Source organism: Heptranchias perlo, chromosome 30 (assembly GCF_035084215.1).
Source record: "Heptranchias perlo isolate sHepPer1 chromosome 30, sHepPer1.hap1, whole genome shotgun sequence".
NCBI classification, from domain to species: Eukaryota; Metazoa; Chordata; class Chondrichthyes; order Hexanchiformes; family Hexanchidae; genus Heptranchias; species Heptranchias perlo.
The window spans coordinates 15,507,111-15,520,121 of record NC_090354.1 but is presented as its reverse complement, the minus strand read 5'-3'; the positions used below and the strand labels follow the sequence as shown (position 1 = coordinate 15,520,121).

General features: G+C 42.6%; 1 protein-coding gene across 2 annotated transcripts in view; it reads right to left on the bottom strand.

Annotated features, from left to right (window-relative positions):
• nags (N-acetylglutamate synthase) overlaps positions 1–863 on the bottom strand; it is a 36,708-nt gene extending 35,845 nt beyond the window's left edge. For both annotated transcript variants that reach the window (XR_010958013.1, XM_067968961.1), the window contains exon 1: positions 406–863. Coding sequence is in view for 1 of the 2 variants with exons in the window: in XM_067968961.1 (XP_067825062.1) it covers positions 406–771 (366 nt within the window). In the remaining variant the exon portion in view is untranslated. The remainder of the gene's footprint in view (positions 1–405) is intronic.
• Between the last annotated feature and the right edge of the window lie 12,148 nt (positions 864–13,011).

Below are 13,011 nucleotides of genomic sequence, written 5' to 3'. Positions count from 1 at the left end.
CGCAACTGTACTTTTGTTCCCGTCCATCCTATCTCTTGGTCAAAGCTGACTAGGTTGCGGGTCCATTAGTGTTACTCAAGATTTAAAAATAAAATATAGCGAATACAATCAAATTTCTCTTTTCCCTTGCCTAGTTTCACAATTTTAGAGCACTTTATTTCGGCCACAAGAGATTAAAAATAATTTGGGCTTGATACACGCAAACTAGAGCTCCATATTTAGAAAAAAAAGAGGCCAAAATGAGATTGTCACAACTCTCCAATTGCATTTTGCAAACTGAACACCAAACCCCAAACAGTTAAATAAACAAACTCCGATAAATACATTGAGCCCCAGAGATTATTCACAAGTTTCCGTCAGCCCCGACCGATGTTGTTATTGCGCACTGTTGGTTGTCGCTCTTACCTCCACTACGGCGAAGAGTTTGTTGCTGCCGCCGGTGGTGGCGTTCTGGAACTGGGTGAGCCAGTACCGGGCTTCCCTGGGATCCCCGCCGATCTCGTTCAGGAACATTTTCACATCCCTGTAAACAAGGGAGCGGGTGGCCCGGTGATGATTCACCAGCGGCACCGACCGGTCCAGCTCCTGCAGCGGAGCGTTTCGCAGTTTGCTGTGCCCGCTGGCTTTCACGGCGCTGAGCTGGCGGAGCCCCGGCACCGGAGTGCAGGAGGAGGAGGAGGCGGCGGCGATCAAAACGTGTTTCGAAGAGAGGAACTGGCCGGCTCTGGCCACGGCCCTTGAGCCGGCAGATGCCGAACTCGCTGTAGCCATTGACTGTCTGTCTGATCTGATCTGATCTGATTGATTGGGTGCCTGATCGATGCGGAGCTCGGATCTTGCAGCTGAAACTGACGAGTCCGAAAGGCGGCTGATGAAATTGACGAGCGCACACCGCGCTGTCAATCACCCAGATTTCAGCAGCTGCACGCCCAGTCAGCGGCTTCAAAAACACCTGGCGTTAGGGGGCAGGACACCCCAAGCCACCTATCCCAGACCCAGGGGTAGTTTCCTAATTTCTTTCTCTTAAAATATACTTTATTCATAAAATTTGCAGCAAAACATACAACGCAGTTGTCACATCACATTCCAAACGTGCACAATACAGATTATACAATTTGCAGGTTACATCAAGTACAGTTCAATGAACACATTGTACATAATTACAGTTCACAACACTCTGGGGTGTCTCATTGCATTATACTCAATACAGATTATTGATTACAGATTCATTACAGGTACATTACATCAATTTGAATTTTACATTCCGCCCTGGTTTTTTTTCCCTGATTGCAGTCCCTCGGTATACAATGGCGGGAAGGCTCTAAATGGTTGCCTAATTCGCCACACTATTGCAAATTATAGGCGGAAAACACTGGTGGATTGTAGAAGGATTGCAATACATGAAACAGATCCTCCCCCCATTAAACAGATGAAACTTATAATGTTGCTGTCTATGTCATTTCCTTCATTTCAATGCAACCTTTGAGGAAAATTGGTTGGGTGAATGCATTGAATGGGAAAACCACAAGAAGGAGCAGCTTTACAAATAATAAGAAGTTAGAAGAGTTAAAATGCTAAGTAATTCAAATCCTAGGCCACGGTGAACAGATGAGGTCATCATGGAGCAAACTAAATATCTTAGCAACCGCATTCGCTCATGTGGTGCATTTACGAGATGTTTTCCTTACATTTAAATCTTTAATCAAAAGTATACGCGGAATTGGTATTCTTAAAGTTTTTTGTGATTTTTTTTCTGCCCAGGGTTTTACACTGTGGCCAAAAGGATGGCAGTCTGAGACATCCCCTGGCATGAGAGTCACATCAGCCATGGCTCAGTGGTAGCAGAGACTCTAGTCTCTGAGTTAGAGAGTTGTGGGTTCAAGTCCCCTGGACTTGAGCACAAAATCAAGGCTGATACTCCAGTGCAGCACTACCTCAGTTGGATGTGCTGTCTTTCGGATGAGATGTTAAATTGAGGCCCTGTCTGCCATCTCGGGTGGATGTAAAAGATTGCTTGGGCGAATATATTGAATGGCACTATTTTGAAGAAGAGGAGTTTTCCCTGGTGTCACCAATATTTATCCCTCAACCAACATCATTTAAAAAAAAAACAGATTATCTGGTCATTATCTCATTGCTGTTTGTGGGATCTTGCTGTGCACGTTTCCTACATTACAACAGTAACTACATTTCAAAATTGCTTTGGGATGCCCTGAAAAGCGCTATATAAATGCAATTCTTTCTATATGAAAATCTTCCAGTGATGATTCTCACTAATTTCTTCCCCCCCCCCCCACCCCCTGGGACCCTGAAGGTGCTTATCCTCAGTGCCAGAGACATCAGGAACTCAGTGCATTGGGAAATTGCACCTTGTGCTATTGCATAAACTCCATGCTTACTTTCCATAAGTTGGGTTGTACCACACCTGGTCACTGTGAAGGAAACATTTAAAGTTGCTGTCTATAGTACCTGCACATACATAAATGCAGTTTCTTTCATTCAGAGGTATGATCTTTGTCTTTATGTACTCTGTTTTTGTGTGTTTCTTTTTCTCTATTTTATGATTTCAAAATGCAACTCTAGTTTTAGAGGGTTCCTCAACAACAACTTACATCTATATAGTGGTTTTCATGTAGGTGGACATCGTGCCTTTCAAGGGGGAGAGATGGGCGCCAAGCAAGAAGTGAAGGATTTTTTAGGAGTAGACTGATAGCACGATTGAAAATGTTGTTTTGTTAGAGGGGTTTTTGAAAGGAAGGAAAATGATGACAAAGAAAAGAGGTTGTGGAAGAGAATTCCAGAAGGAAGGAGCATAGTGATTAAAGATTGGCCTGTGATGGTGGAATAAAAGGTTCAGGAAATAAGCAATAATCCAGAGTTAGAGGAATGAAGGGTGTGGACTGGGAGGTTGGGCTGGAGAAGATTTCCCAGATAGAGTGGAGCAAGGAAGGGAGGACTTTGAGGACAGAGATCAAATTCATTTTCTGGGGTGTAGGGGCCCTATGGAACTTTATGAGGACAAGGTGATGAGTGTGCGGAAGAGGACTAGAAATTCAGAGTTCTGGAATGGGGGTACAAATTTGTGAAGGGTGGAGGTGGTGACTGATGAATCGAGCATTTGAGAAATTGATCTTCAAAGTGATGGAGCCATAGGAGGGAAAATATTCAAGAGGTGGAAGAAGACAGGCTTGGGCTGACTGTTGTTTTAAAATTCAACTCAGAGTCAAACAGAATGGCAAGGTTATATATCACCAGGTTCAGCTTGAAGATACAGCCTGAGATTGATGGATGGCATCAGAGGTGTGTAGGTGTTGGCAAGAGTTGCACAGTCTTGTCAACATTGAGTTGTCGGAAATTTTAAATTAACCAGGACTTGAAGTAGGATGGGCCAGTCTGATAGTATAGCAATAGCTCTTCATTTGGGGGTGATAGTGGAGTGAGGCTGGATATTATCAACATACATGTAGAAGCTGATTCAATGGGGGTAATTTTAACCTAACGTGCCCACCATTTTATATTGCACCTGATTTTACTCTCCACTGAAGTCATGTAGTTGGTGTAGGATGTAATTGTGAGTAGAGAGGGATCAAAACTGGAGCCATAGGGTATACATTGGAGATGATCTTGTGTGCACATCAGAGAAGCCATTGGAAGAGATGTATGGATTCATGTCCATCTAGAGGTTGGTACACCTCATTTCACTGGATGTACCAACCTACTATGCAGGTCCTGAATGAACTGGGGAAGTAGCAATTCGCAGTGTAGGGAGTCCCCATCCTGGCTATGGCTCCCTGACAACATTTGCCTTGAAAAGGTGATATGGCGGTTCCGCCCCTTACAGAGCAGGCTAGAGATGGTGGAACCTGTCGTTTTCCAGTGGTTTCCTACTATAGTGGGAGTTATGGGGGTCAATTTTTGGATGGCCGAGCGGGTGCGTTCGTGGTGGGGGGGGTTCCTAAATTTGGGGAATCCTGGAGTGGGTCTGGAGCCCGGCTCCAACCCGCCCACTTCTGGGTTCCCCAGTGACGCGAATCAGTGCATGTGCAGCCCCTGAATGCGGGACTCCTACCGGCAATTAAAGCCGGCGGGATGACAGTTTAGATAGTTAGGGAGGTCCTTGAGGTTGTTGACAGACCTCATTGGGAAGAGAGTTTAGCAGGGATGTGATTTTGGACTCTCCTCAGTGTGTTTCCATGCTGTGGGAAACACTCCCTGTTGTTGCAGACGTGTTTCAGTCCGCAGCCATTGGGAGATGCAGAGGATTCCTTGACAGTTGGGAGGAATACCTCATTCATTGCAGCAGGGCACTGTCACCTCAGACAAAATTATTACATCATACCCTAAACTCTGCTGTCCAAACATATTTACCTACTTTGCGGACCCCCTCACACTCATACCATCAGGATGTGGGGGCGGGGGGGTGTTCCATAGTTGCATTCATCACTCCATTGGAGGATGAGTAACATCACCAGCCTCGCAGGCATGCCGTCCACTTCCGCCACGTGGAGCTACACAACACAGTGCTGCGCAACAGGCACCTGCACAAAGTAGTCATGCAACTACACATACACTCACTGTAGGGTGACCCAATGGGTGGCATCAAAGGTGTTCATGGAGAACCTCATGAAAGGGCGTTATTGCACAAGCCAGTCAAGAAAGTCCAAGATGTGGCAGTAGTGGTGACAATATAATATGTAATGTGAGTTGATCAGAAATCAGTAAAAACCATGACGAATCCTCAAACACCCTTGTGCATCCCCTTCATGCTCACGACACGTTTGCAGTGATGTGGCAGACGGAGTGTAGGGGAATAAGTAAGAATACTCACTTCGGCTGACCTGGTTAGGTCATTGAAGCGCCTCCTGCACTGTATGCAGGTGCGTGATATGTTGGTGGTGCTGGTGACCTCCTCTGCACCTCGAGCCAGGCCTTCGTGGTGGCAGAGGCAGGACCACTTCCTCCCGTCTACCGGGTGGAAGATCTCCCTCCTCCTCCTCCTCTTCCTCCTCCTCCTCCTCACCCCATCCAGTAAGACCTGGAGTGAGGCATCATTAAACCTGAGAGCAGCCTTCCCCCCTGGGCTGCTCCTTGCTGTAATTTTGCCTATTTTCTGCAGCATCAGTCAGTGGAGGACTGCCCCTTTGAATAGGGCTCCTCCAGCTGATAGCCTATGATGTGGGTGCGCAGTCCGCCCGCTGCGCAGCTTTCCAGCGCGAAACCTGGAAGCCAAGGTAAGTGGCTTCAATTTACTTATGATTGCGTGCCAAACCCACCAATTTCACTGGGCGTGTTACCCACGTGCCCAGTCGACCCTCCCGTTGCCAACCCGCCTCGCTCCTAATATCGGGCCCATGGTCTCCCACCATAACTCTACCAGTCTCCCACAAGAGTTATGGTGGGAGACTGGCAGAACTCTGTGGATTTACAGACCCTTAATGTTTTTGTACTGTATGAGTTATATTTTCCTCCGTTCATTAATTATAACAAGAAACGTAGACACAATCTCAACCAATGTGTTGCATGAGGGCCTTGTTTTAGCAATGCTACAACCTTTTGCACCATAAAGTGATGGAACATGGATCCGCTGCTACAAATCACCACACAGAAAGTTCCTGATTTGAGTTATTTCAGTTACTAAGATCCTCCCGACAGGAAGCGGAAATGAAACAATAGTTTTGTACTTTTGGGTTCTTTCACTTGTAAGGAAGCTGGAATAAGGCTGCGTTCGAACAGCCTTCCCTCGCTTTCTTTTGGTGTAGAGCAAGAAAAGGAGAAACACCAGCATTAAATCGCAGCTCAGTCCACAGCCAGTCATCAATCGAGGGCGAGAAATGTTTGGACACCATGTTTACTGACAGTCGCAAATGAAGGGGATCTGGGTCACAAATGACTCTCAGGCTGTATTATTAGTGTTGTTGATATACATGTACAGCACGGACTGGGATTCTGCTTTATAGACAAGTTGGTGTCTTTTTTTTGCCCTATTTTTATAGAGGAAGTTTTCTTCCCTTTTTTCATGCCATGCCCCATTTCCTGGTCAGGTAAACTGCTACTAGGCCTTTGCCAATATTTCTAAAATGCTGCTTGCAAGAGTGTGAGAATAGATTAGTTATTCCTCCACCTATTTCTTTCTCATCCTCCCTGAGCCAAAATGCTTAGCCTTTTTCTTGCCATTACCTCTAACCACTGATTCCAGCTTTTTATGTTGAGAATCTTATCCATCCTACCACTCACTACATGACCTGTTCACACATGTACCATTAAAGCAAATGCATAGTTCATGTTGTGATAAAACAACCTGACATTAAAGGAATTATTCCACTGAAATTTTAATTAATCAAAATTTGTAGACAGAGATTTTCCAAGATTGTTATTACATTCATACTTATTCAGTAAAACTTGTGTTCAAACATGTACATGGTTGTGTTGAATTTCTGGAATAAAGCTTTTAAAAACAAAATTAGGGATTCACAAAAGCTTAAAAAAAAAGGCAGTAACGGACACAGAAAAACGAAAGAATAAGAAAAAGTGAGCAGGATGGTTGGTGGAAAATAAAAAGCTGTTAAAGAGAGACAGAGAACGTGAAGTCTAAAGCAAAAAAGTGAAAGCAAGGTTGCAAAACAATGAAAAATAGACTGTTAGAAGAAGGGAACAAGAAAAAGGATAAGTAAAGCAAGACTGAGACTGGGAAAGGAGAGTAGATTGAGAGAAGGAAAGAGAGTGAGCCAAGATAGAGAGATCTTGGTGGGAATTGGTGGGATGCAGATGATGAAATTACATGAGTCTGGCGGAATGAATAACTTGCATAATTCTCTAATCCTTATCTCATCCATTCCATAATTTCTGGTACAGTTGATCCCCTTCCACTGACAAGCTGTGCTGTTTCTTAACAAACTTTAAAAAAAATCTTTATGCCACTTTGCTTAATACTAGTGAAAAACTTCATTACAGATAGCAAATGACATGCATGGTGTCATGGCTATGATTCATTACATGATGGGACATGTAGGAATTTTGAATATATTTACATGTATATCAACTACGTTCATACATGATATAAACAGACTTTTTAAAATCATTTTGCAAGTGAGAATGAATGTAAATAGCACCCACTGAGATGGGCCTTACTTTGGATAAGGTCTGATCTGCCTTATTATAAAATGGTGACCATTGCATTTTGTTCATGGCGTGACATAAGTTCAGATTGTTGTTGGCTGTGGACAAGTAAGGAGCCAGTCTCAAGAATGGAAGTGAAGTAGTAAAAAATATAAATTGAAGATTAACTGCTAGGGAATGGGTGAAAGTGGCACAGCCTCTATAATTGAATCCCAACCTCAGTCTAAATTTACGTGAACATCCACCCTTAAATAATTGCACACGTTTAAAACATAAATTTAAGAAGGTTACTGACAAAGTGGGAAGCCAGGTCAAACTAAGAAGATAGGAATGAGCAGGGATGTCCGGTGAATTTTTTTATCCAAATAGATAATAGACTTATGGAAAATATTAGCAGGCAAGACTATTGTGGTGGACAGTGAAAATAGATTCAAGAGGATGTAAAACATATTTATTGGGTGTGGAAAATTTTGAGTCATATTTTGAGTAGGCAAGGCTGATCTATCAGAAAGGACAAACTTGTTGGGTTTATAGGCTTTTTTTTCTATTTCTAAAAAGTCTTACCTTAGTTTTAAAATAAAGAAAATCTTCATAATTTATGTGACATGTGGTTGGAAACTATCATCTTAACATTAACTATAAGTGGTGTTGCTTCTTCACGCAGTCTATTTTTATGACACTTGATTAATTTCCAGCTTACCATATTTCATAACCATGTGTACTGTCACACCATGCGATGACTAATCAGAACACCATTGCCTTCTTGCAACATGGGCTTGATTCAGTGCAAAATCTGCCTGATTATAAATAAGGAATTAAAGAAACGCTTGCACAGATAAACTTAAGACATAATTAACACTATAAATTCTTGCCAAGACAGATGGAATCTTCTGACGTTGCTGGCCAAGCTGGAGAGACTGAGACCAACGAATCTCTCTGCTGACTAGACATCTTAGGGTGCCAGAAAATGCTAAACATATAAAATTCTAGATGGCTTGTGAGCATTTAATCTTTTTAGAGTTAAGCCAATGGAATTTTGTAGGCACTTAGTCTGATGTATATTTGAGTGCAAGACTCTGTTTGGATCACAGTGGAATGTTATGATGGTGTCATCACATTGAGTACAATAATTAACTTGCCTAAGAGAGAAACCTATGTATCAAGTTTAACTGAAAATCTGTTAATGGTTTCTTAAAAAGATATTATTGTCTGCATAACAAGTTGGGAAGACAGTAGAAGAGCTGCATTTCAATATTGTTGCAAGGATGGTTTTCTGACACACTGACAAATTTCAGCAATATTTGCTGAAATTTGTCAACATTTTGCTGGCTCCCCCTAATAGATTGGCCCATTAAACTACTGGCTATCTGAGCCATAGGCTGGAAATTTCAGCTTCTGAGGGGTGGGGGGGTGAAACAGTCAATTTCGGATTGGTTGCCTGTTATACTTCTTGTAGCTTGCCAACTTCCTTTGCTAAAATGATCCATAAATCTTTCATTGAGCACACTGTTCCCTCCTTCCTGAAGGTAATTTCCAAGCTGCACCCAGAGAATTACCAAATTAATTTCAGAAAAAGCTTCTTTAGATGTGTGCTTTTTCTTTTAAGTAGCAGAACAAATGCAGCACAGGGCAGTGAAAGGAAGCCATGGCCTAGAAATTCAAACGCGTGGAAAAATGGGTGCAGGGATCAACCCCCGTGCCTGGCTGGGCCCGAGGTGCAAGTAATATTGGGCCTCGGCCGCAATGTCATCGAGCTGGAAAGCTGTAGACACTCACTGGGTGTCTCGAGGCAGCTTGCGGAGAAGAGGACTCGAAGATTGGGCCGCTACGACACCAGCAGCAGCTTTCTGGTAAGTCCTTAAAGGGGAGCGGGAAGGGAGGCAACTGAGAAGGAGGGTGACCAGGAAAGGGGGACCATGGGGAGAGAGGGGCCATCGGGAGGGGGGATGACTGGATGGGAGGGTAGCAGTGGCCAAGATCAGGAAGGGTGGGTAACGGTCGGCGGCAATTGGGAATGGTGGGTAGAGGTCGGTGAGGATCTAGGAGACTACCGGCCGGGATCGCGAGGGTAGCAGCAGTGACCGGGGAGGGTGGCGGCAGTGAGCACTCTTGCTTCTCCCGGCTGTACATTCAGGTAAGTGTGTTTTGAACACTTACCTTGTTGGTTGCATCCTGCAGCGGCTCCTTTAAGGGCTGCCTGTTAGGCCACATGTATACCTGGTTTTTCCAGTGCCTGCTGTGTTCAGGGCAACCCAATATTGTAGTGGGGGCCTCAAACAGACGTTAGACCCCTTATTTGAATATACTAGGGGCCTAATGCCTGTTTCAGGTGTGGGCCCTGGATGCCTTTTTTTTTGCCTACGCCAACATGACGGGCAACGCACTTTAGGCTCATAATTAGCGTGCACTTTCTGCCCATGACATTGGAGGCTTAGGCACCTGTTTAGCGCCCAAAAAACGGCATGGAATCCAATTCCTAGCCCCATGTCCTTAAGGCTTACAATAAGGGTAACCAACTCTGGACATATTCCTGGAGGTTCGATCGCTTAATCACATGACAGCTGAACATGTGACATTTGACCATGCGGCCACCTCTAGGGCCATCCTGTTGAAGGTAAAGGTTTAATTCAATTCCTGTGAACTCAAAACAGGAGACAATCAGCGTCAATATGCAAACAAATGGAGCCAGGCAGACCAGAAAGGTCAAAAGTTTGATCCCTGCTACGTGCTGAGTTAACTCATCTCAACCAGGATGGCATTGGAAGCGCTACCCTTTGCCTCAGCTCCCCTGGGTCAAGGAAGGAGGGGAAAAAATCAGCCAGTGTTCCCAGCCAGCTATGTCTTTAAAAACTGAGGCCTAAGATAAGCTGCAATGCTCGTCATAAGTTTGTAACAAAGTTTGATTAACCTTTGGCAGGGGTAACACTACTTCCCGCTCCCTTTCCTTTTTTCTCTCCCTTCTATGCTACAACCCCACCCCCAATCATCAGAGTGAAGAGCAATACCCAAACGGTCCATGTAAGGTTTGCACAATATCAAAACTGAATCATCACTCGATGCTAATCATCGATTTAATCTTCACTCCAATACCACCTATGGGCAGAAGTTAATGATTAAAAATAGATTAGTTTCTTTTTGGATGCTAGTACCCATGATATTTAATTAGGAAATCAATGTGACGGTATAATTTGTTTCAACATAGCATTGCTTCTCAAGTTTTGAATCACATAAAAAAATCAAATGAGGTCATTCAAAAAGGAAATAATCCAATGTTTAATCTGTTTCACTGTGGAGATGTGATATTAACATCTGAATTGTAGCAAGTTGTATTATAACGGATTGGACTTTTTCCCCATTGCTCGCAGAAGTAGCGTAAACCCGATGAAGGATGACATCTCTATAATGCATCCCGTTGCAGCTAATACTGTAAAATGTGCAAACTGTACACAGGACAAAAAATTTAAAAAATCGGGAGAGATGTCCATTTTCAGCAACTGTTGTTTTCGTAGTTTACTCAAAGCCCTCAGTGCTTCCATAATGAGCTTGAAATGTTTACATAGAAATGTGGTGGGGGAAGGGAATGAATTATTAACATTAAAAACCTGCAGGGTTACAGATAGCTGGAATTATTCATTTGTATTTAAATATCCAAAGTGTCTCGAGAAGTTATAACCTGTCACCTGGTCAGGTCCCTCAGCAACTGAAACCCCCCCCGACCTTTGCTCAATGGGTCTTTGGAGGCTTAAACACCCCAGTCCAGCTCTTAAAAGATAAACTTGCTGAAATATAGTTTCCACAGATTAGTTTTGAATTTACCCTCCACCCATTCAACAACATCAAAGAAAAGCCACTCAATCATTTGCTCAATAATAGTTGAATGTTTCGCATTGATCAGCCTGCATGTATTTTGTTATTTAATCATGTTTAATAAAGTCAAAAGTTGTTGCAAGTTTTGGATTATTAAAAGTTGCTTTATGAATGGTAAATCAATGAGCCAGTCACTGAAAAACTGAGGCTCAACAGGCATTACATTTTAATAAAAACTGAGACCCAATGCAGAGTTACAGCATTTCTTGATCATTTTATTAAAATTATAAAGAGAGCAAAATTTGTTGGTGAGTCATATTTTTTGTACACCTCCTGTTGTCACTTTAGAAACATTGGCTGAATCTGCCTGGTGGCCCTGGGGCCAATAGTGCCTGTTGAATGGTGCAGAGGGTCCAAATTGGAAGGGAAAAATAGGCTGTAACCGAAATATTAAAAAAGTAATGAAAATACAGGATTTTGTTGTAAAAGATTGACTAGAATTGAATTACTTTCACTCATATAGTTGGGAGACATGTTTATGAACACAATAAAGTTCATTCCTTCAATTAATTATTATGTTCTTTTATAACTTTGATAAATATACAGATTTCTCACTGGTCTCATATTGTTTCTGTTTGGATTAAATGGCAGTGCTCAGAGTCAAGATTGCTTTTACATTGTGGTCATGTTACACAATGTAGGTTTCTGCACCAGTACCTTTTGAGTAAACTACGGAAACAGTGTGTGTATATATATATATATATATATATATATATGAGCTTTTTACAAGATAGTGATTTGGAAAAGTGAAGTGGCAGAAATCAAAACAGAGGTGGTAAAGACCTCTTCAAAGGAAAATATAACAAGCCATTTTTTTGCTCAGTACAGCTTGGATCCGTTTACAGTCTCTTCTTTCCCTATGATGTACTCATTTCTCTCCCATCTCTTAGATTCTACTGCACCATCCTCCATTTCTACACCAACGTTGAAAGCAGGCAGCCTGCATTAGGTCTCTCCCAATACTGCTCTTAAGTTGACTAGTAGGACGAAACAGGAGAACCTTGGGATGACTTGCCAATTTATGAGTCATGTTTTCCTCTTCCCACCGACCCCCCTTCCACTTACTGTGGGTAGTTCTTGGCTTCAACTTGCCACCCCCTGAATTTCACCTCTATCTCTTCCCATATCAATGACCCAATTTCAGGGTCTGCTGGTAAGGCTGAGATTGGGAAATTGGTAGTGATGCCACCCCATGCCATACCTCATCCTGCCACAATTGGAATGCCATCATGCAACATCTCTGGGCTGCCAAAATACAACATGTAAAATTCTCTCAAACTTAGTTACTGTGCAAATTGTCTGAGCAGAAACTTCTGATGTTTTATGGGGAGGAGAGGTATTTTCTTCCTATGAAAGAACCAACTTTATAACAGAAAAAAATAAGATTTTTTATATGTAATTATTATTGAAACTGGGTAAGTGTGAAATATCATCCTTTGATTTTTCAATATTTATGCCTCTGTAATCTAGTCAGACAGGAATGTTCCTCCAACAAAACATTGCCACAAGATGGCACTCAGACTAAAGAGTTTGAATGCACAAGTTCCTCGGTTTTCTTTGCATGATCTGTCATTTTGCAGACATTGTGGCCTAAGAAAAGCATTGTTGATTTATGAAGTGAAAAGAAATATTCTAAAGAAGCTAGAGATGTTAGAATACCATAAATAGACCAGAAGGAGGCTAATTATGGCTGATGTTTTAAAAGCAAGTTGTCTTTAATCTGTGACTGGAATTAACTGCTCACAAGGCAAATATTGCTGGGTGTGACCTAACATTTTTGCTGGTTAACAGCAGCATAGAATGTTCCAGAACCACTTAAAGAAGGGCTTAATACCTAATTTATGCTCAAAGCCATACTTGGGTGTATGGCCCTGTTAATGAAACCAGCTGTAACAGTTGTTTCACCAACAGCAAGGAGAAGGCCATAAAGGCAAAATTGTGATGCACTAACCTGCCTGCCCTCTGGTGCCTGTGAAATGTTTTTTTCAAGACCTGCCTTGAATATGGCTTGACTTTCTATTGTTCCAA